This window comes from Patella vulgata, chromosome 9 (genome assembly GCF_932274485.2).
Source record: "Patella vulgata chromosome 9, xgPatVulg1.2, whole genome shotgun sequence".
Lineage (NCBI taxonomy): Eukaryota > Metazoa > Mollusca > Gastropoda > Patellidae > Patella > Patella vulgata.
The window spans coordinates 23,515,421-23,538,848 of NC_065887.2; the positions used below are offsets into that span (position 1 = coordinate 23,515,421).

The 23,428-nt window shown below is 32.7% G+C and overlaps 1 protein-coding gene across 1 annotated transcript in view; it reads left to right on the forward strand.

Annotated features, from left to right (window-relative positions):
- The window catches only part of LOC126832247 (UPF0415 protein C7orf25 homolog), a 138,532-nt gene that overhangs the window by 1,309 nt on the left and 113,795 nt on the right, over positions 1 to 23,428 (forward strand). Inside the window, exon 2 of the mRNA XM_050562968.2 lies at positions 5,147 to 5,340. Within this exon, the coding sequence (XP_050418925.1) occupies positions 5,194 to 5,340 (147 nt within the window). The 5' untranslated portion in view covers positions 5,147 to 5,193. The remainder of the gene's footprint in view (positions 1 to 5,146; positions 5,341 to 23,428) is intronic.

Here is a 23,428-nt window from a genome sequence, read left to right on the forward strand (position 1 = left end):
GAAAAATAAAGTTGATCTACGCGAAATGTTAAAAGAACAGTTTCGCGAAATGGACGAAAAGCAATGTCGAAATAGATATTAATATCAAAGTAAAATGAAATGGGGTTTAACACCATTCTGCTCGGAATGGACCATGAGGAATGTTTCGAACGTACAGCGGCGCTAGCCTTCTCTTATATACAATTCCAACTGACAAGGGATCTTTTACAGTCACACCAATGTGTATACGGGACTTCGGAATCGTGTTCATGTCAGCTACTGAAATATGTAACTGGTTCAAAAATTAAATATCGCCAATTTTTCTGGTTTCGTGCACTTAAAGATTTGCATCACTAACATGTAAAAGTTTACTATTAATTACAGACAGAGTCCAGGATCAAACAACTGAAACAGTCAAGAGCCAGGATGTTCGCGACTACTTTGTTTTTTTATATTTACTGATACTATCATATTTCATTATTTGTTAGCGTAGGACATTGTCATTTATATATATATATTAAACATGTATTATATGTCTTATCATAGAAGTCTATAGTGTTATGTTCTTTCGTAATCATTTGTTTAAATACCTTAATTGTTCGTACCTTTCTAACCAGGGTAATTATATAACTGTTAAATTAAACAATGGATAACTCCTACCTCTTAAAATGATTTATATAATTAGTAAATAATTATTATTATCTAATGATTGTTGTTTTGTGACATATATAGTGTAACCAATATATACATTGTACTTTTATAATCAATATGATACTGTGTATTAGTCGTGTTTATGTTCTTATGATTTGAATTTCTTCATGCAATATTTGTAAATCGCCAGTAGGAATAAATGTCTCTTATATAGATACATTATGCTGGCTGGAATTTGCACAGTAGGCTAGACTTTGAGACTGCGTTGTATCATACGGTCTGTCATTGAGTCAACTGGTGGGGTTTCGATTCCCCGGTTGAACGTGAAAAGGAGTTGGGTCGCCTGTCCAACCTCGTGGGTTTTCTCCGGGTCCTCCTGTTTCCACCCATTGCTAAAGACCCCTACGCGCAAGCAAATTATTGAAATAAAAAAAAATAAACCATATGTTAGTCCCGAAATGACCTAGTTTGTGTCGAGTGGACGTTAAACCCATTTCTCTCTCTCTCTCTCTCTCTCTTTCCATACACATATATATATCAATTAGGCTCTCTATAGAAGGAGTTCCCCCAAAAATATTAGATTGCCTTTTTGAGAAAAAGACCTCTAAACATGCTCGTACAGCGACGCTAGTCTTCTTTTATATAGAATTCCAATCGCCAAGGGATCTTTTACGGTCACACCAATGTGTACACGGGACTTCGGAATCGCGTTCATGTCAGCTACTCAAATATGTAACTGGTTCAAAAATTGATTAAATATTCAATGAAATATCGCCAATTTTCTGGTTTCGTGCACGTTAAAGATTTGACGTCACTAATAAAAATTTAATATTAATTACAGATAGAGTCCATGCTCAAACAATGTCATGCCTTTTATCATAGGTGCAATATTCGATACTACTGTACGATACTACTGTACGATACTACTGCAACTGCTTAACAAATTGGACTTTCTTATAAAGAGCGCGAGCCGTCGATTTCTGTCCAGATGATTACCGGTATAAGATAATTTTGACAAATGGTAATGGTGACAACCATAATTGAAATTAGTTTAAAATAACATTCCGTACGACTATTAATAGCCGTCCATAATAACAACAATAATTTAAAGAGTAAGCCTCTGTCAGCATGTGTATCAAAAATAATCATCACGGTAAACGACACCTAGAACTAAATCTAGTATCGCTGGTTTGACCTAATTCCAACCAATGCATGTCACGCGTCATCGGGATTTGTGAAATGACTGTTTCTCAGGATATTCGGTGTGTTTCTCAGGATATTCGGTGTTCTATCTGGGGTTTATATCGAATGACAAAGAAACAACAATATTAATTCAAAGACTAATTATTATACACAGCAATCAACCATTTCTGTTACAGGGTCACTAAACCCATATTTTGGATAGAAGAAAACACTCATAGTTGAAATAATTTCAGTTCAAATATCATCACTGATAAAAGCACTCTTGAACAGGCTCTATACGTTGACAAAACGTACAGATTGTATCCCCCCTTATGTTTCGCTTAACAATGAAAGGTGCCGTGTTCAATTTTCGATCCCTTTGTTCTGCTACTCCTGAAATTTAGAACTGTTGTACAATGGTTTTATATATAACACTACTGATAGGCCTCTCTGTAGAAGAAGTTCCCAAAAAATATTATGTTGACTTTTCAAGAAATAGACCTCTAAAAATGCTCCAAATCGTAAAAATACGACGTTTTCGATTTTCGATCTCTTTTTTTCGGCTACCCCTGACATTTTAAAAAAATGATACAGGGGTTTCACACAACTTTTTTATTTTTTGATAGAAACTTGTCGCTGAAGTACCATCTGATAGACAATTCGATTGGCTATTAAACGATATAAAACTTTAACTAAACAACAAGAACACAATTGATACATCACATTTTCCGCACAGGCACCCATTTTTCTGAATTTTGTCCAAGTTTTGGCATTTTTTTTTACCACTTCCGGTGAATAGAAAATTTTCATTTTTACTTTAATGACTAGTTTCATCCTTCGACTTCATATTCCTGAAGTTTCAGAAAAATCCTTTATGTCTTTTATATAAAAATCCAATAATAATTGACTATTTACAGGCATAATAACGAAAACGGGGACTTAAACAAAATTGCCTATTTCTAGGCAACTGCTTATATTACAAACTAATTTTAACATACATTTTCTTCGTATGGATTATAGCTACAAGGTTCTAAAAGTTACGTAGATATTTGAAAAGCCTGAATGGGTTGTAAAGAGGTTAATTTTAGACCTTTTTCACCTCTAAATCGAATTTGCTCAAAAATGAAATCGAAATTAAAAAAACTAAGCTCAGCGTTTTTTATGCTTTAAAGGGCACACTCTTTTAGTTATATGAGTTTTAAAAAAAATAATATTTGCTTTTGAAAAATGGTACCTAACTGTCAAAATTGTAGTTTTTGGTAAAATTATGCCACTTCCGGTGCCGACAGATAACACTATCTGTAACAAAAAAAATGACCATTGAGACAACAGAGCATATGAACTTTGTTTTATACAAATCAAACAATAAATAATTTCCGCACAGGCACCCATTTTTCTGAATTTTGTCAAACTTTGGATACCTTTCGTGACTACTTCCGGTGATTAGACAATTTTCATTTTTACTTTAAACACTAGTTTGGTCCTTCGCCTTCATATTCCTGAAGTTTCAGTAAAATCGTTTGGGCCGTTTAAAATGGGTACGATCTCTACGTTTTGACTAAAATGCGAAAAAAAGTTAACTTTGCAGAAAAATATTTATATCGTTGGAATCGGATCGACGCCAGCTATCCAAAACTGTAATCAGAATTTAAAAATTCGAAGAAATAAATTTTTTTAGAAAATTTTGAAAATTTTGCAATTTTCACCTAAAAAATCAAAGCGACAAAGTTTCTAAATTCGACGTTTTTGAACTGCTGTCTGCTCCGAAATGTCTCCAGCTATCAAAAAATGTAAATATGAGAAAAATCGGTTGGGAATTAGCAGAATTGTGGCCGATTTTCAATTTGCGTGCACGTTAAAGATTTGACGCATTTGGTTTTACATTTAAGCACTAACCACCACCCATTTTCCCGAGAGAAAACCAAACTTCAGACCTCTATCTCTTATAGTTGCTGAGATCTAGCTTCCCCCAATAAAAAAAATAATAATATTAATCTTAGTAATAACAATAGTCTTTCACCGAAGGTGAAAGCCTAATAAAACAATGATCAAGTTGAATCTGGGAATATATTTTAAAACCTTTTTTTCTTGTGTAACCACATAAATCGTCTTGGCGCAGCTTTTGACAGTCAGTTTATCTCCACCGTCGCAACCAAGAATGAAGAACGATACATTTGTGTCCATTTTATCAATATCTAATTCAGTATTTGGTTCAGAGAATAAGTGTTGAATGCAAATGGACTTGGCGCATTCTATACAGAATTACTTTTTACAGCGTGATTATTATTTGTTCTTTTTTTTTAGATGTGCTACGTTCGTGCTTAAATTTTAATATCGTCTTGAATAATTCTTTCGTGGAACCGCAGCGTCACCACTCTAACCCATTCTATTATTTACTCTTATGCTCTATTTCGTGGCATTTTACCCCCAAACACATGTTATCTATTAATTGTTTGCAGTAAAATTAACACACAGCATATAAATCGGCTTCATACAGCAATGCATCTTTGTTTATGCTTTTGCGTACAGCGGTCAACTGGACCGTGTGCGAACTTGGCATATGTCGTCTGCTACAAGGCAGTATATCGTCAATATAATGAAAAAAATATAATTTAGACATGATTTAAAATCGTAATTTATTACGAATGCTACACACATCTTACAACAAGAGTGGCATTCAAGAATATGTTTTCTATTAAAAGAAAAAGACTAAAAACTCCATTTTCCTTAGCATTTACCGTGTTAAGATACATGAAAAAAAAGGCCAGAAGACACCAGAAGTACATCACATGTAAAAGCTCCTATAAGTAAATTATTAATGCCATAGTTTGGTTGTGTTGGGGCCTGAGGGCCCAAATTTAAAGTAGTCATAGTGGTTCAAATTACCCTAGAAATGGTACTTATTTTCTGGACACTGTGGACATCTCTAGATATTATAAAAATTGCAAAGGTCATCTACAGTGTAATTTGTTCAAATTATAAGAAACTTATGAGACTGTAAGGTAGTAACATTAAATCAAGTATACTGCAACAGTCCCTGATATTTTAGGCCATTTGTTTTTCTTCATGTAAATGGGCTTTTGACTTTTGAAAAAAACATTTTCAGTTTAACCAGCAGTGGACACTTACAGCTAGCCCCCGGATCCATTCACTTTTTTTGAATTGTCTGTATGTTTGTGTTTTCCTGAGTATGATGTCTTGTCCGTGTATTTGTCTTTGTGTAAATTTTGTGTGGTGCAGTCCCCCTGCACTTACTATTAGACTTTCGAAATTTGTAACTTGGTTCTCTGGATTCCACGCTATTAGACATAAAATTTCACTTACTGTTTTTCAGATATTTTAAGCAAGTTCTGATAGTAAATGTAAAAGCTTGTTATTAAAATGGCCACTTCTGATCCACAACTTAATGTTGATCATTTTATTTTGTTTGCTGAGGAACTTTTGGGAAGATGTAAAAATTTAAAGAATGTAGAAGGATCACCAAAATTAGAAAGAAAAATCAACTCTGAAATAAAGTTCTTGAAAACTGTGAGTAATATTGTTTCTATTTTTTTTTTTATTAAAGAGACAACAGACCAGAAAATACGATGTATTAAATCATAATAGTGTTCTAAAATTGTTTGAATTATTCCCTGAGATATACAGCAGTTGGGTTCTCATTTTAAGATATATTGGAAGTGTTTCTGATATTATTCTAGATATATATAACTGATGTGCAAAAGCTGTTGTCTGAGAATGTGATTTAGTTTGATATTCCTTCGGCAAGGAGGTCATTTAACCTATATTTTTTTATTTGAATCTTTCTAATCATTGGGCTATAATTAAATAATAGTTTTTATTATTGGCCTTATTTTGTGGGCTTTCATTGGTTATCAAAATAGATTTATTAGACTGGCATTTTACTATGTGAGAAGAAATGCTGATCTTAGGGTTTTTTAATGTCACAATTGACTCACTGCTGCAAATTTTCACCAGTAAAAGTAGTTATCTCTCTTTGACCAAGTTCTTTCCCATTTAAAGCATTTAGATTCTGATCTGCTGTAATATTTCATGTTAGTGAATACATGTATAAAACTGGTTATTCCAGCTTCATCTCTGAACCCCTGAGACCACCTGCCATTGAGATCACACAAAAGGGTTGGTTTCTTGTACATGTACCTAACAGTTTTGGAATTTCAGGAATCAGAATCGTACACAGAAAATCAAATTTTTCAATGTACTTCTTACAGTTTAGATAATTTAGTGCCAGGTACTTGAAACAAGGTCGTATTGTAGTTACCCTTGTCTGCCCATTGGTCAGCTCCTTTACGCCGGGTTTTTGTGGATGCTCTATGGAGGCCAAATTTACAATCCTATTGACTGTATGTTCATTGATTTTGAACATTTCTGATTATTAGGCTACACAAAATAAATGTCTTGTTTCTCGGGCAACTGACAGCTGAAACTGAAGGGGGGGAGGGCAGTTTCTTTTTTCTTTTTTTACCTCATTGCTGGCTAGAGGATGGTGCAAAATAAAATTTGGCTATTGTTGAAAATTGTTGGGGCGGGAGGGCGGCCTTGTATTTTTTTTATTTTTTTTTATGAGAAAGTCATTACTTGTCTACGGTTTTGCTTTCAGTTATATATTGTACATACTTAGAACATAAACCCCAAAATCAAGTCTACTCAAACACTGAACACTGACTGAAAGGAAAATAATTTCCATATTTATTTCACGTAATGTAGCTTACAATAATGGTAATGGTGACAACCATAATTGAAATTGGTTTAAAATAACATTCCGTACGACTATTAATAGCCGTCCATAATAACAACAATAATTTAAAGAGTAAGCCTCTGTCAGCATGTGTATCAAAAATAATCATCACGGTAAACGACACTTAGAACTAAATCTAGTATCGCTGGTTTGACCTAATTCCAACCAATGCATGTCACGTGTCATCGGGATTCGTGAAATGACTGTTTCTCAGGATATTCGGTGTGTTTCTCAGGATATTCGGTGTTCTATCTGGGGTTTATATTGAATGACTATTTAAATTTAACTAACAACTGGTCAGTAAAACCATTAAATGTGTAATCCAATTATTATTTTCCGGATTATCAAAACTACTGTTATGTGCTAATGACCCAGATTCTGACTAAGGTATGGTGACTATAATCGTATCGTATTCGTTGCCACAAGTAATAATTAACCTGTTCTACGATTCATTGTTTTATAAGTAGGATTTTTCAAACATGGACCGACTGAAGCCGTCAATAATGAGCCGATTAATATCGAATGATTGAAATACATTGCATAGTTGTCAATGACTTTCGGTGTTTAACACGAATCAAATTCTAGTTCACCGGGGGAAGTAATTAAAATCACGTGATACAAAAATGGAGGTTCTTTCGATATCAATAAAAACGACCTGTAAATGAGCATTTACATCTGAATCAGTTTAATACATTTGAATGGATATACAAGTATGACGCATGTAGGTACATGCAGCATATTCTTTTTATGACTTGCTTATCGATGTTCGGGCGGGCGTTACATATTTTTTATTTTTCATCAAGACTAATAAATAGGCCGCACGTGCAACCAATTTTGCGTGCGGTGCCCGAGAAACAACTTATTTTATTTCTGTTGCCTTATTGTCACAGTCAATACCTTTGATCTTTTAGACCCTCTGGAAGTAGATAAGGTTATTATCTCTGATTGTCTTGAAATATGTACACAGTGGTTATGTTCATTAAATGAAGAAGCCCTCTTTTTTTCAATGAATCATGTTAAACACTTTCAGAGTTATGGCACTTGATCATTTAAAAAAATCTTATAGACACTTTGGGGACTAGAGTTATCATTTGATAGATTTGAAATGTGTTTATGTTCCTGAAAAGAATAAGCCCATAGGAAAAATCTTGTGGGTTTTGTAGAGGCTAAAGTGATTATCATTTTGACTTATAATTTATAAACAGTGTTTATTTACATAAGATGAAGAAGCCCTAAGCATCTGATTTCTGTTAATTACTTTCAGAGTTGTGACAAATGCTTGGTTGAAAAATAAATAGGTCATTGATGTCCAATTTTTAACACAGTTTTTATTTCATGAGATAAAGAACCTCTTTGATTTTCAACAAATGATGGTAATTATTTGTAGAGTTATTTCTATTGATTACTTTAAAAAATCTTGTGGACCATCTAAAAGACTAAAGTTAGCTGAGTGATTTGAAATTATGGACAGTGTTTATGTTCATGGGATGAGGAAGCCTATTGAGTTTTATCTTGAAGAGCTAAAGTTGTCATCCGATTACCAAAACATGTTTAGCACTGGGAAGAAGCCTATCAAATTTAATTATTTCCACTAATTACTCAATCGGTTGTTGCCTTTGATGATCCAAGTATAGTGTTTTGTAATTCCTGTAACCTACAAAACAATAAAAATGTAACAACCGTTATGGACTGCTCGTAAGACTTAGCTACTCTAGTATATGTTTTGATGCTTTGCAACCTAAATTTTGGTAAAGAAAATAGGATAGTTATAACTCATCTAATGGGCCTTCAAAAACTTCAGATAAAAACATAGTTTTTCAGCTTAGAATTGGTATACTATAACAACATGAGTGTTCAGGGATTCAAATAAGATTTGAGTTTCAAAATTTTAGGAAATTTGGATCTTTTTTGTTGAACAGGCAAGATTTCAAATTAAGGCTGTGACAAATAAAAATAGCCAAACATTTAGGAGAAACAGACAGTCTTTTGTCTTGGCTACTATCTACATCCTACAGCAGGAATTTTTATTGGTCAACTCCCTGTGATATACAGATTAGAAAAATGCAAAGATTGCTTTATTTAGTTATTTAAAGGAGTGGCCTCAGATTTCACTTGCTGGTGATAAATATGGGATTAAGAATGTAAGCAAATGTGCACAAATAGTTAAAAAAAAAGACTGCACAATGCCCAAATGTTTCAAGTCAAATTATTGAGCCGTTGAGAAATAGTCACTATATGCTTTATTACAGAGGCACTTCAGTTACGTAACTCTTTTGAGTAATTATTTGAGTGGCTTAATGATTGTATTTTTCAAATACCAATATATAACTTTAATGAATTGTAATTTTGTGACAGGCATCTTATTTTTATTAAACATTTTCTCATTCAGAAATTCCCTTCATTCAAATGTATTAGATCCAAAAATATCTTAAGCAATCTGAAGAACAATTTTCTGTCTCACCCACACAATTCATCGATCTTATTATAGTAGATTGTCATCATTAATTATTAAGAATCATAGTCTAATATTTTCTTATGAATGAAAGAGGACTTTGACGTACATCTACCATGTACTTGTAGATAGGTATAGTGTATCTAGAACGCTGATTATAAGGCAGGAAACAGATTAAACCATAATGGGCTTACTTAAGAGATTTACCATCTGCAGTCCAAGTCTGCAACATTGATGAAAGATTACGAATTACTTCATGTTTGTTTATCTACTACTGTTGACCATTGAGTTCTATTATCAGTTTATGTCTTACAGCAATTATTAATAAATAAGAAATAAAAGCTGTGCATGGTAAATACTTTAATACAGAAATGGCAGAGACATTAATGTGGTTTCAGACTGAATAAGAGTGTGTGCTTATGCAATTTGTTTTTTTTTTATGTTTAAAAAAATTAATCCAACTCCTTGGTTACAGAAATTGGGTTTCATGTTACCAGTGTAATATGTTTAGCATCTTATTTGTTTATTGAAAAAGGTATGAACTGTTGGAAATGTTACTGGTTTCAGAGACATAATGCCAAAACGATGTTATGTAGCCTACTATTCCCTTCTTCAGTGGCACGAATAGGCAGTTCACCCGTTCACTGCTATATTCCAGTATAGGAGTAGGACACAGGTCACCATTAATTTCCCCTTTGACTTTAATGTTAATTCTCGTCCCTTTGAAGGGAATCTGGGGTCCGAATGAATAATTACCATGCTGATTTTGAAGTCAATCATATAATAATTTATCGAATTGATCAACGGCCATAACTCCTTAACAATAATAATCAGAAATTATATCTTTGGCCTCTAGAGCATCCACATGATTTTTCATATTGATCAAGGGAGATAACTGTAACAGTAATTAATAGGCTTCTTCATCTCATGAGGATAAATACATGTATCAATTTAAAGTCAATCGGATGATAACTTTCGCCACTAGAGTGTCCCCAAGATTTGTCCAAGAGATCAAGGGCCATAACTCAGGCATCAATTATCAGAAATCTCTAAATATCAATAGGCTTCTTCTTTTTCCGGTTTCTTCCCATTGCTAAAGACCCCTACGCGCAAGTAAATTATTAAAATAAAATTAAACCATATTTTAGTCCCGAAATGACCTAGTTTGTGTTGAGTGGACGTTAAACCACATTTCCCTGTCTCTCTCTCTCGCTTCTTCTTTTCTTGACACTATATATGTATAAATTTAAAGTCAATTGGATGATAACTTTACCCACTAGAGCGTCCACAAGATTTTTCAATTGATCAATGGCCATAACTCAGGCAGTAATTATCAGAAATCACAAAAAATCAATAGGCTTCTTCTGATGACCATATAAATTTAAAGTCAATGTGAATTGGCAGTTGGAATTCGATATAAGAGTAGGCCGTAGTGCCGCTGTCCGGGCAAAATTTCCCTCATAGCACACTGTATGGCGTATGCCCGTCTTCATTAGCCCAGGTTAGGAGCAGAAAAGTAGGACATTAAACTCCATTTCATTTCATGGTAATAACTTTAGCCTCTAGAGACCGATGGACAGGGGTAACAACAACAGAAATCGCTAAAAATCAATAGGCTTCTTCTTCGTCTGATGATCATATAAATTTAAAGTGAATCTGGTAATAACTTTAGCCTCTAGAGACCGACGGACAGGGGTAACACCAACATACGACCACATTTCAATAAGGGCGTATAAAAACAAATCATAACATAAAGTTCCAGTTGAACTTTGATTCAAATGTACTTGTAAATGTTATAATAGACATATACAAAACAGTAATTAGATGGACCTTCACTGCGATTGTTTCAAATCCAAAGAGAGAAAAAGACCATGGTGGCCAGAGCATCTAAACACGACTTTTCATTAAGGAACAAAAACTCTTCAAACAAGATGGAGTCTTTAAACTTACAGGAAAATTGGGTGGCCCAATGAATAGCGTAACACAGCTTTCAGGTTGTTTATAGAGTCAAGTGGCGTGATTTTGATGCCACACGTGTAAGTGACAAGAAGTGCTATAAAGACCTCTGTGCAAGTGAATTATTGAAATGAAATCGTACCATTGTATGTTAGTCCCGAAATGACATTGTTTTGACTATCTGGCTCTCTATCTTTTAAAGTTATATTACCAGTAAACCAAACTACAAGATGAGAAGAAACAATTTTTATTATGGTTAAAACACATGAAATTGATATTAACAACAAATACAGTACAGTATAAAAATAAAGACTGTTTATAAATAGTGATGATATTCATATTTTAAAGTACATATTTGAGACAAGTGTAATGGACTGTAGTAAAAGGAGAGGGAAGAAGGCAACTTCTAGGATTATGATTAAGATCATGTAAGTTGTTTCAGATTATGGCAACAGTAATTTGTCCAGAATTCATGTTCAGGAAATATTAATCTTCAGGTAATTTGGGTCATCTCTTGCACTTTTAAACTTATATTTGATAAACCTTCATGAACCTGGTGATGTATTGTTGTCAGTTATTAAGTCACACATTGATCATTGGTGAGGTAATTGCATCGTTGTGAAAGTTGTGATGATATGAAAAATAAACTTCTTTAATTTTATAGTGAATATGACTCGAGAGCTGAAAATTTCCAGCAGGGTTTGGATGAAATATATAGAATTTTAAAGTTATTTACAAGTTTTATTGGCAAGAGCAGTAACTCCACCAATAGTCAATGTGTGGTGTTGAATTTTGAAAGAAATTGTTTTCCCTGATGTATAGAGAACAATGCCAGCAACGTTTAAAAGAATGTTCTTCAAAGAAGAATGGATCATAATAAGAATCTTTAAATTGCCAACATAAAATCCAGATCGTTCACATGTAATTTAAAAAAGATAAAAGTATGTACTATTTTAGACTGGAATAACAAGTCAGATCATTCACAAATATTTTTAAATTTCAAAAATATGTACTATTTTAATGTACTGACTGTTGTTGTTATGTAATCATATAAAAAAATATCATGAAGATAGCACAATTATCGTATTTGTCTAAAAGGATACAGATGGTGGAGGGAAATCAGTAGAAACAAAAGTTGACTTAAATTAGAATTGACTAGTTGATTGGAGTTCGCATGGGCTATATTGGATCATTTTCATGTTGTTATATTCACTGACTGTCTTAATTAAGACTGTCTTTTTTTCATAAATTTTCTGGGGGAGATATCGCCCCCGTACTCGTTGACAGGAATAGCAATAGAAACATTTTGCTGTCTTCTAATTTTCATAAATTTTTCATGGGACATGCCCCCACATAACCCCCAATTTCAGCGCTCGCTGTTGCTTGACTCCTAGCTTGTATGCCTATGCTTTAAACACTGATAACTTCTCTCAGAATAAAGTAATTTGACTGAAATTTTCAATATATTCCACATTTAATTGTCATTTTTTAAACTATTATAGCAAGAACGGCTAAGGTCTTTATCTAAATCTTACATAATGCATCTTTAAATAAAAGTTTTTTGATTGTGTATGGTCTAGAACTCAATATTTAACCTTATGGCAAATAATTTAACAATAGACTGTCTCAATTAAGAAGACTATAAGCTGTGTGCTTCATAACATATGATGAAGTTATAGTCTAACTTTGTCCATTAAAGTGGGCATATACCCTTTAGTCTATGGTTATATTTTGTTGGATGTTTTTTTTACTTCATTTCACTAGTTGATACCTGTGATGTGGCTCACTGGGAATAATTGGTTTAACATATGACAACAATATAACTCAATAAAATATTGGCATATAAAAATATACCACTGCACATGATGTGATGTTAATACTGTTTTCTATAATAATATTGTAGTGCTTTTAAATTTAAACTAAACAATGCATGTTTGTGCTACATATAGGAAATAAAGTTCAAATGCAAAGTTTTTAGATTTAAAAAAAAAAGTGTTATACAATAATTTGATATGAGTCTACACTGTAGACTCTACAATATTTGGTATTTTAAAATTAGGAGTGTGGAAATTTTCATCATTTCTGAAGATACTGTTTGTAGGGCAAACATATCGTTAAATGTCTCTTTATTGTATTTGTTCACCTTCACCTACTGAACCCAAATAGGTATTCTTTCTGAAAATTTTGCTGAGTGACAAAAATGAAATCATACCAATGTCTTTATAGTTAACAGCATTTAGCTTGAATTAATAAAATAAAACAACCACTAACTGCAAGGAATTGGAAGGCAAGTAGTGAACATAATTTTGTATTTTATACTATTAGGTTACATATTTTCCAAAGTATTTTAACATTCTATTTTACTATCCCAATATGATTACAAATGTTCAGTTTTCTTTGTTTAAGAAAGGAAAAAAAATAGACTTTGATACAGTGGTGGATATTACTTTGAAAGGCAGTTAAATAAGATAGAATAAGTGAAAAATAAAGAAAAAGGAAACAAATGTAAATTTGTTAAAAAAAAAAAAAAGTTCAACCATTAAGTCTTATTTTACACATATCAGTTATAAATCATGATCTTATTCCAAACATAGTTGTTGGTAATTCATCAACCACCAATGTTTCACAATATTTTGTATTGTACAAAATAAAAGTGTTAGACCCAGTTCACTATATTATGTTCTCCTGAAGAACTCATATCTTCTCTATGAAATATCCCGTGAAGTCTTTATGTTTGCTTATATATTTTCCCTGACTGTTCCTCACCAAAATTGTTTATTTCAACAACCTTTGTGCAAAACCAGGAAGGTTCCCATTCAGTATTGACTGTAAGATTTGTCTTTTTTAAATTCATGCCTTTAAGGTCATAATCATACTGGATGATTCCTTGTACTCTGACTTTCATCAGTTTTTAAAACCAAAATTGTTGCTTTTGGTAAACTTGGTTCACTTTGTGAATTATGATGAGCAGGATTGGGATGATGATGGTGGTGGTGATGGTTGTCATGACGACTTCCATGTCGACTACTACGCGCATGATTACGACTTCCACTACGACCAAATACATGACTTTTACTTCCATTACACATCTGTTCTGATATGTGAGAATTTTTATGAATTTCAGTTGTATTTGAATTTGGGTCATGAGTCAAACATTCATCTTCACAATACTCTGAAAATGGATCCTCTTCAGGATGCATTGTTGTATCACTAAATTCAAAACGGTCATCGTCATGCCGATAATGAGATGACATACTGTCATATTTACTGGACTCAGATGCCGACTGTCGTTGTTTACGGAGTAGAGATGGGCATCGTGAGAGAAGCACTATAAGAACGATGATAGAAAGGGCAAGAACAGCACCAATGCTGCTGCCTATTGAAACAGGAATGTGCCAGCTAGTGGTGTAGGCATCCATGCACGATCTGTCCTCTATGTTTGTATCGTTACGGTATAAAACCACACACACTTTATAATATGTATCGGCCACAAGATTACGTATGCTGTAGCTAGTTTGTGAAGGTGGAAGCATAAGACTGTATTGTACGTAACTGCTTGCAACTTTCTGATAGTGTACCTGATATCCCTCTATAAAGGCCTTATTTTGAGCGTGAGTTTCCCATGTAACATAGATCGATGAAGCCGTGGAAGAATCAATCTCGGATATCAAATCAAACTTGACATTGTGATCTGGATCTGAAGTCATGGTGGTAGGTGAGATCTCCCTCAGATGCATTTAGTCAGACTTGACACCATCTCTTACACCAGTATCTGAAATTATATTAAAGAAAATATAATTGAATCATATATATTGTTACATCTAAAGGTAGAGATACAAAATAGTTTTTGACACTTTATCATGTTGAAAAAGTAGTACTTTTCAAAGAAACTAGACGGAGGAGACAATATTCATCGATTCTATACCAGTATCAGTCAAATTACATTTGGCTTCAATTGAACAGTACCTTATACTCATTCAACTGATGTTTCCTTGGGCAATGGATGCATTTCATTCTATCATAGTTGCTTTATAAGTTGATTTGATTCATTGTTCTCACTGGAAACAACATTTGAAATGAAACTCATCAATGTATAACTATAGACATTCAAAATGGCTAGGATATCCCTGGGCTACTGATCTTAAGATGAGTCTATTAAATTTCAGTCAATCAAAAGACAGTGTTGTTTATTGTCTCAAGTCGATGCTGTGGTTTCTCTTAATATGTTGGGGTCTTGTTTTTCTTTGTGGCTTGAAGCCAGTTAGTTTCATTCTTAACATGTTGTCACAAATTTAGTTAGTTGAAGAAAAACAACATGTTACAAGTAAAAGGTATATGTAATCTGAAACAAGGTTATGGATTTATTTTTTTCGACTTTTTCTCTATTCATTCAGTGCGGAATCAGTCTTGCTTAATTTCACCAACATTTTGTACTTTAACCGAACATTTCCAGCATTTTTATTAGAATTTTGTCAGCTCGAGTATAAATGCATGAAATAAAAGACTTTTTGCATTCTTTGATATTTGTTGAGATAAGTCTTTGGAATGACTAATTACTTTTTTGTTATCATCAAGTTATATTTGTTTAGAAAAAAAAATTCTTTGTCATGGTTTATGGATTTCAATGCCAGCAAAATCATTCAACTCAGAAAGCAAATAAAATCAAATATTCCATTTATTGCTGTTTTATTCTGTGTCAACAAAGTGAGAAGATTTTTCCTTGTTGGTGAATAAATTGTGATTGGATGAGCACAGACTTCATGTTGTCTTTTGAAAGTCAGTATCAGTGGTCGTTGCACATAAGACTCTCATATTATCTATAGGATGTTAAACCCCGTTTCATTTCATTTCATATTACCTATTTTGAAGGAACATTTTAATAAAATATGCAAAGTTCTTTGGATTCTGTATCTTCATACATGATGTTAACTGTTAAAAATATTTTTGACTTTTATCATTATCTGAAATCCTTCTGTTCAGATTGTTTTCTTCATTACTTGTTGTACTATTCCCCACAGTCTTAATTCCTGGATTATAATCATTCCTACTATTTATAATGAGACTGTGTAAGTGAATATGATTTCTTTCCCTATTTGTCCTTTAATTAAAGGTTCTAATAGTACAGGCAATGATCCATTTTGGCTCCTTGTAATTACAGAAAACAATGGGAAAACAATCACTGGTTTTATTATACACAAGCACAACATTTCGATAAATCTCCTCTTATGGTTATCAAGCACAATATCATTTAGTAAAAATTGTTTTTCCATATAACTGTGTTAGTTCTGTTATGTTTCCAATCGCTAAATGCCACTAAAGGATTATCCGTGTAATTATCCAAAGTAATTAAAAGAGTTCAATGGATTATATAAGGAAACAAAGACATGGAAAACGTTAAGTGTCGTTAACAAATACATGTATGTGTTAAATGTTTATATACAATATTAATTCAAACTATTTTGCTCAACACACAGCTGAGCCATAACATTGACGAATATATCTTTTTCAGGATAACTGAAAAAATGGCTAACCGCTAAACCTGATGAATACACTTGCCCATATTCAGATTAGGCCTAGAGCTCCACTATAACTTTAAATCCATTTCCTATAGTTTAGGTACTATAATAATGTCAAAAAAGATTGATTGAACATTTAATTATAAATAGGATTTTTTTTTTAAATTATTTTTTGCTTTATATCTGAAAAAAAAAAAAAAGATGTACATTACACATTGTTTTGTAAAATAGATAAAGTAGCTAACAATCTAACATGACCATTAATAATATTTCTGGTTTTCCTTTAAGTTCTACTCAATTTATGATTATTATACATTGCAATTTTGTGGTGTAAATTGACCAACCTCAACTGTTGAATGACTGAATAGATTAGCAGTTGTGTATGACTGTGATACAAAGCTATGTGCCCAACCATCTGCCAGAGTTCAATGTAGCCTACATTGTATATACCTACAGACAAGATCAAATTTATGACCAGGATTTAATATATAGAAGCCTACTGGCATGGGGTTAACTTTATTGTTATCAATTGTCTAGGAATCTTCTCCAAACAGCTTCGAGCCAAATAATGCCATTATAGAATCTTTGAAATGACTCTGATTTTCATTGAAGCTTAAAGACTTAACCTTGTTTCATGAACCAGCTTCCTTCACATTGAGTATGTTTTCCATTTTTGATTGGATAATGGAATTTTCTGGTAGTCTTTAAATCTGTAGTCTGATGCTAGTCAAATTTATGTCATTTGACATGTCTATGGTTTATATATTATTTCAGTGGAAAATTTTTGAATATAAGACTTTGTCTCAGTCGTAAATCCATTTTGTCTTGTATAAGAAATATTGAAACAAATGATGTTACACAATATGATTAATATATTAATATGTTATCTGTGATCAAAATATTATATTGTTGAGGATTGACTATAATAGAAACGTTAATTAGGAATTGCAGTAATCTTATAAATGCTTGAGTCTTTATTAAACATACATGTACTCATTTAGTAAGGAGGGTTACTTTTCTTATTGAAAGAAGCATATTTTATAATCTATAGGCCTACTGTTTTTAAGCATAGTTGATTTTATTCTTTTAACATTTTTGGATGCATTGTAAAACATATTTTATCATACTTAGAGCACACAATGATTCTAAAGATAATTATGATCACCATAAGGTAATGATTACTGTAAGTTTTAAGTTACTGTCATTGATTACAAAATCTTGTATAAGTTCCTATGATGGTCTCATCTTTCTGAAATTTATATGAATTGCTTAGCTTGATAGTGTACACTAAATTGGTCCACTCTTCTTAAAGTGACCAGACTGCTTTGATTTGAGTGAAAAATAAAGTTGATTTCATTGGCTTTTATTTGTTGATTTGATGTTTTTGATAGTAATGTTGAAAGTTTTACATAGACTATAGAAAGCCAGTGTTGAAATATACCTCCATTTTTGTGTTCCACTTTTGACACAGTAAATTGAAATGACAATGATTAAATTTCAACTTAATCTTCCAAAACAAAAATTTAACCATATGGAGTCTACCTCATGAGTACCAGTATTCAATATAACAAATAAGATCAACCCAATTCAATACTTTATTTTAACTTTTAATAATAATAAACATAATATTTTTAGTAATGAATATTTGATTTGCCTTCTTTCAATTGAAATGATTTTATACAAGATAAATTTTTACTCAAGTCATATCATGTCCCTTTATTATGATATGGTGTCAACAAAAGCTTGTCATTAACTAGTACCATCTAGATTCTCGATGTTAACATGACAGGCTACATGTTGTGTTTTACAAAAGTTAATTTAAAATGTTTCATAATATAGCCTACTGGTGGTCATTTGATTCCCAAAATAGAAAGAACATGTTGTGAAGATGTAATCTGCTGTCACTATAAAATACATAACATATGCAATGTGATCGGTAATAATATATCATTATAAAATCTGGTTCATTTCATTTTCACAGCTTCTCATTTTCTCTACTAGATAACAGTACTTGCTGGAATTGTAATTGAAATGACATGTTGAATAACAATCTGAATAATTACCATAAGTGAATTATCTGTACAGTACTTATTGATGAAAAACAAGGTATGATGAGGCAAATATTACTCTGTAGCTCACATTAAGAAATATTTCAGGAAATATTTTCTCAATGTGAACAAAATGATTGGAATTAAAATATTTGGGGTAAATTATAGTGCCATGAATTGCCATTCTGGGGTTATCTTTGTTACACCATTGAAATTGTGGATATAATATGATTGTGGTTGGTCACATGACCACCAAAGCATAGAAGTTTACAAAACACTGTAGACTGGTCTGGGGAATACCAGTTACATTATCTCATGATACTATTCTACATGTACCTAATTTGGTCCCTTAATTATGGACTGAGGGAGCGGAAATTAGATCTTCCGCTTCGGTTGAATTTGTGTGACGTGCCAATTCAAGCCAGTAAAAATTAACTATTTTCCTTAGAAACGACTTAGCAAGCTCGCTTTCTGTCAGTAATACAAGATCATACGTTTTGACTTTAGACAAATATATGTGAACATGGCCTAAGACTCAAATCGACTAAATGCATGCATGAATCATTCTACTTAACTCACATACATGTATAATATGTGCAGGATATGTTAAGGCGTTAGAAAAAAAAATAATAGGTGCACAGATTCTGAAATTGCTCCCTAATAGCCTATTTTGTGTTCACAGGGCTTCTCCAAATTTTCCCTCATTTATCAATACTCTGAAAACTGGCAAAATCTAACGAGTTAATTAACGAACTATCTATCACAGATACATCATACTTAATTAACTCAAACTCCACTACTCATCATTATCCCTCTGCCATCTGACAATTCCAATGACGTGTCGATACAGGATGTCAGTTATCAACAGTGTCACCCTGAGAAAAAGGAAATTGAACTGTGTATCGATTTCACATCAGGAAGTTTGCAGTTCAGCCAAGGGGATTATTCTGCCATTGCAGAAATTTTTCCATAAATAATTCTACTCAGTGGTATCCATTTTTTTTATGTTTTATTCTTCAATTTCAAGGTGTAAAAAGATCTTTCAATTGATTTATTAGATTACTTTCCTCCCTTTACCACTGTTTGTCTCATATCTGTAACTGAGCTGATTCTGCCAGGTACAGTAGACCTTCGGCTTCAATAAACTTGATGAAATGGAAAGTATATGTGTAAGCAAAATAAAATTTCGGAAAAATTTAAATTCAAATCCTTTTTACTGATATACCCATGATGCATAATATTTGTAGCATAATTCAATTTGTAAGTGTCATGTGAAGTCATCTGGCCTGTCAAGCATGTTTAAGATGTTGCAAAGTCATCAAATACATGTACATGTATAATCAAGGACAATTAATTATAATGTACTCTTCAAAAAAAGGAGGGGATATTCAGAAAAAATACAAAACTGCGGAAATGCACTGCTGTTTTTATTAGAGGTAACCAGTGTATGTTAATAACAGGCCAATTGCCTACACATGAACATAAACAGTTCATATGGGCGGCTTATCTGACAGCCCCATTTCACTCGCAAAGAGATACTGGACGTTTTTGATTTTTGTCTTAATAATCAGTAATTGCTCCACTAATCCTCAGACATACAGCAATTCATCGTGGCATGCTCCTAATCAACTGTCCAATCATGATTTGAGGCAATCTGACCCAATCCTCTTGCAGTGCCATGGCCAATTCTTGCAGTGTTGTCAGTTGATGTCGACGAACACGTCTCCCGATCAAATTAAACATAGCACACTAAAGCAAAGATACGCTAAACAGTAAATCTTATGCAAGAACCGATAGGAAAGCAAACATGGATAGGATAAACCAGCAAGCGACAGTTCTCATCAACTCTACCTTGAAGTGTCAAATTTGACAGTGAACCCCTCCCACATGTATGGTGCTATTGCGTGTCGCACATGCAGCTCAGTGGTTCTCTTGGGGCGAAAAGTTCTTTATCTGTGAACATACTCTCAAAGCATGTCAAATGTCTATGACTATTTATCATATCACAACCTGCATAGGTATTTGCATTTCGATATCCCCCACTTTTTTTGAAGATTATATATCGTTGAAAGTTAATAGTTACTAATTCACTAATATACCACCCTTTTTCAATGTTTAAAAAAGAATTGAAACAAGTAGAAAAGTTGACAATCTGATTTAAATACAGATCAATATTTCATTTTGTTTTTTTATACTTTCGGTGGCATCTACTACATGAAGATCTGACCAGTGGGTTACCCACAGTTCTGTGCATCTCAAGCCAAAAACTCTCTGTAACAGACCGTTTCATTGGCTAATCCCTCATATCATTCAGAACGTGGGTTATATAACAACTCTTCCAGATCCTAGTGCAGTAAAGACAAGTAAAACAAAACTTTGATCTATAAAAAATGAAACAAAATAGGATCTGTGTTTTAATCAGATTGAAAAGTTCAAGACTAAAATAGAAACAAATTTCTAAGTCTGTTTTTCACAGTTTGACAGAAATAGCCTGTAATAAATATAAAAAGAATTAGAATTGTCATATTTCAACTAACTTGATGTGATTTCTATTATTGAACAATACGTGTCAGATGACATGTAGAAAGCTCAAATAACAGAATTGTTAAAAACATTTTTCTGAAAATAGAATCAGTGTATGAAAAGAAGTTTTAGAACACTCCCTTGAGCTTTGTATTTGAAAAGGCATTATCACTGTCTCTAAGAAAATAAATATAATAACTTCTGGGTAGTCTAATTATCAAAAAAAAAATAACTGACACATGTACATATGTGTAGAGCAGCACAGTTTTCATGTACATTCGCTGAACCTTCTATAAAATGAACAATTAATTATTATGAATAGTATCAGTAGAGACATAAGTCGTCTCTCCCAGCAACAGACTGGCAAATTGTTTTAAAATTTATTATCGATTGTCTTGTTAATAGACATTATTATTTGCCATTGTAGATTCGAGTTTATGAACAATGAATATATCGTCATTTTTAAAGAGTTCAGAATACTGACAATAAAATGGGATTGGGTTGACAAGTGCAGCTACATGTAGTACATAATATTGGTTTGAATTATTAATGTATATATGAGCTTACGTAAGTGGTTTTACAGATTGAAGATTCAGTCAAGTTCACATATAATTAAAAAGAATAAAATTTTAAATTAAAATTTACAAATTTTCACTTCAAATAGTTTCTGAGGGTCTTAAAATATGTAGCTGTAATTGAATAAACAAACACAAAAGTAAAAAAACATTTGCATAAATGTTGGACTTGCTTCACCTCTTTTGACCAATTTTTCCTCTGTGCACAGACTTGCTGGATTGATGTTTGACAATACCAAGCCCTATGTGAGTTATGGCTTGATAGTATGGGTATGTGATTTGAATGAAAATGAATTTCAAGACATTTAGTTCCAATTTTGAACTACATCGTAGGGGATCAATATGAAAGTTATATTCCTATGACAAATGGATTTATAATAATGTTCATCCACCAAGAAAATGTATTTCTGGGATATTCAGTAAATGCATATATAAGTACAGTAAAAAATTTGTTAGATGTGAACTCCAGCAAAGAGAAGTGTTACCAGATGTTTGAGAAAGAGTGAACACACTCTGCCTGGGAACGACACCTGATCTGACTCCAGATTGGAAAATGTGGCTCTTTAATATAACTATTATCTGTAAGGAAATGATGTCTGTCTTCTGAACTGTCAATGCCCCTTTAAGCATGTAAACATCATTTGTATACTAATATAGTTTCCCTTGATTATTGCTTTAGCTTCAATCGCCATCAAATACCAAAGGTTGGTGTGATGTTGACTGTCATCTCGTCAGCAGACTTGAACAGCAATGACAAGGAATTGCCTTGGAGCACGGGAAATACAAGGACAGTGATTCCTGATAATCTTTCAGAATCTATCATCTTGTTCAAGAGATCCATTTATATCTTGCGATGACGTGTGAAGTGTGAAATATTTCCCTCGGGTGAAATTATTCTCTCCACATCATACTTCATTCACAAGCAGTTCATTTGCAGTTTCTGGTAGAATTTTTTTTTGTCAATCAGAGTGAATGAAATGGAGTTGATCTAACACATCAGTTATAGATTATGTGGATATATTTATACAACCACATTATGATGGAGTAAATTGTTGTTATGCCTGTCTGTCAGTACATGCAAGCTCCTTTCCCTTCTCATTCCATTCCTGTCTAATAGTTTATATTGATTAAAAAGAATGAGAGAGAAATTAAATATTTATGGGTATTCTTTTTTCCTAGATAGATTATATCATTATTGTTACCATAACAAGTCAAAAAGTTTTTAATAAATCGGCAAAAAAAAAAAAAATCGTTTAATCAAAAGAGAAGAAAGCCAATGTACAAAAGAATCCTAAACAAGTAACATGTGCATAACCTTTTGCATTCATGTTTGTTATTTTCACTTAAATCAAGGGGATATTAGGATAGAATATTTCGGAACTGAATTCTCTCAATCCCAGGAATCGATTTGGGCTACTTTTAAAGCATGCGCCAATAAGCAAATATCTCAACCAGCCACGACAACTGATTCTACTGACAACTGATTCTACTTACGCCACATCAGTTTCCAGACAGACAGAACTGCGACATAACTGAATTCTGTATCCCTCGATTACAATTCTGTTCATAAGGAACGTTATAGATTCCTAATCTAGTCTCTTATACATAGTCAATCATACGAAAGGTAAAACTGTGAACTACACATGCAAATTCACACATTTGCTTGTCGAGCTCTGAATAAGTATACAGGATGTTCATTTTTATTCTATGCATTTCTATCAGTATCTTAGTAAATACTGGACTGATTTAGCTCAAATATAAATTAAAATTCAATATAAATATGCCAGAAA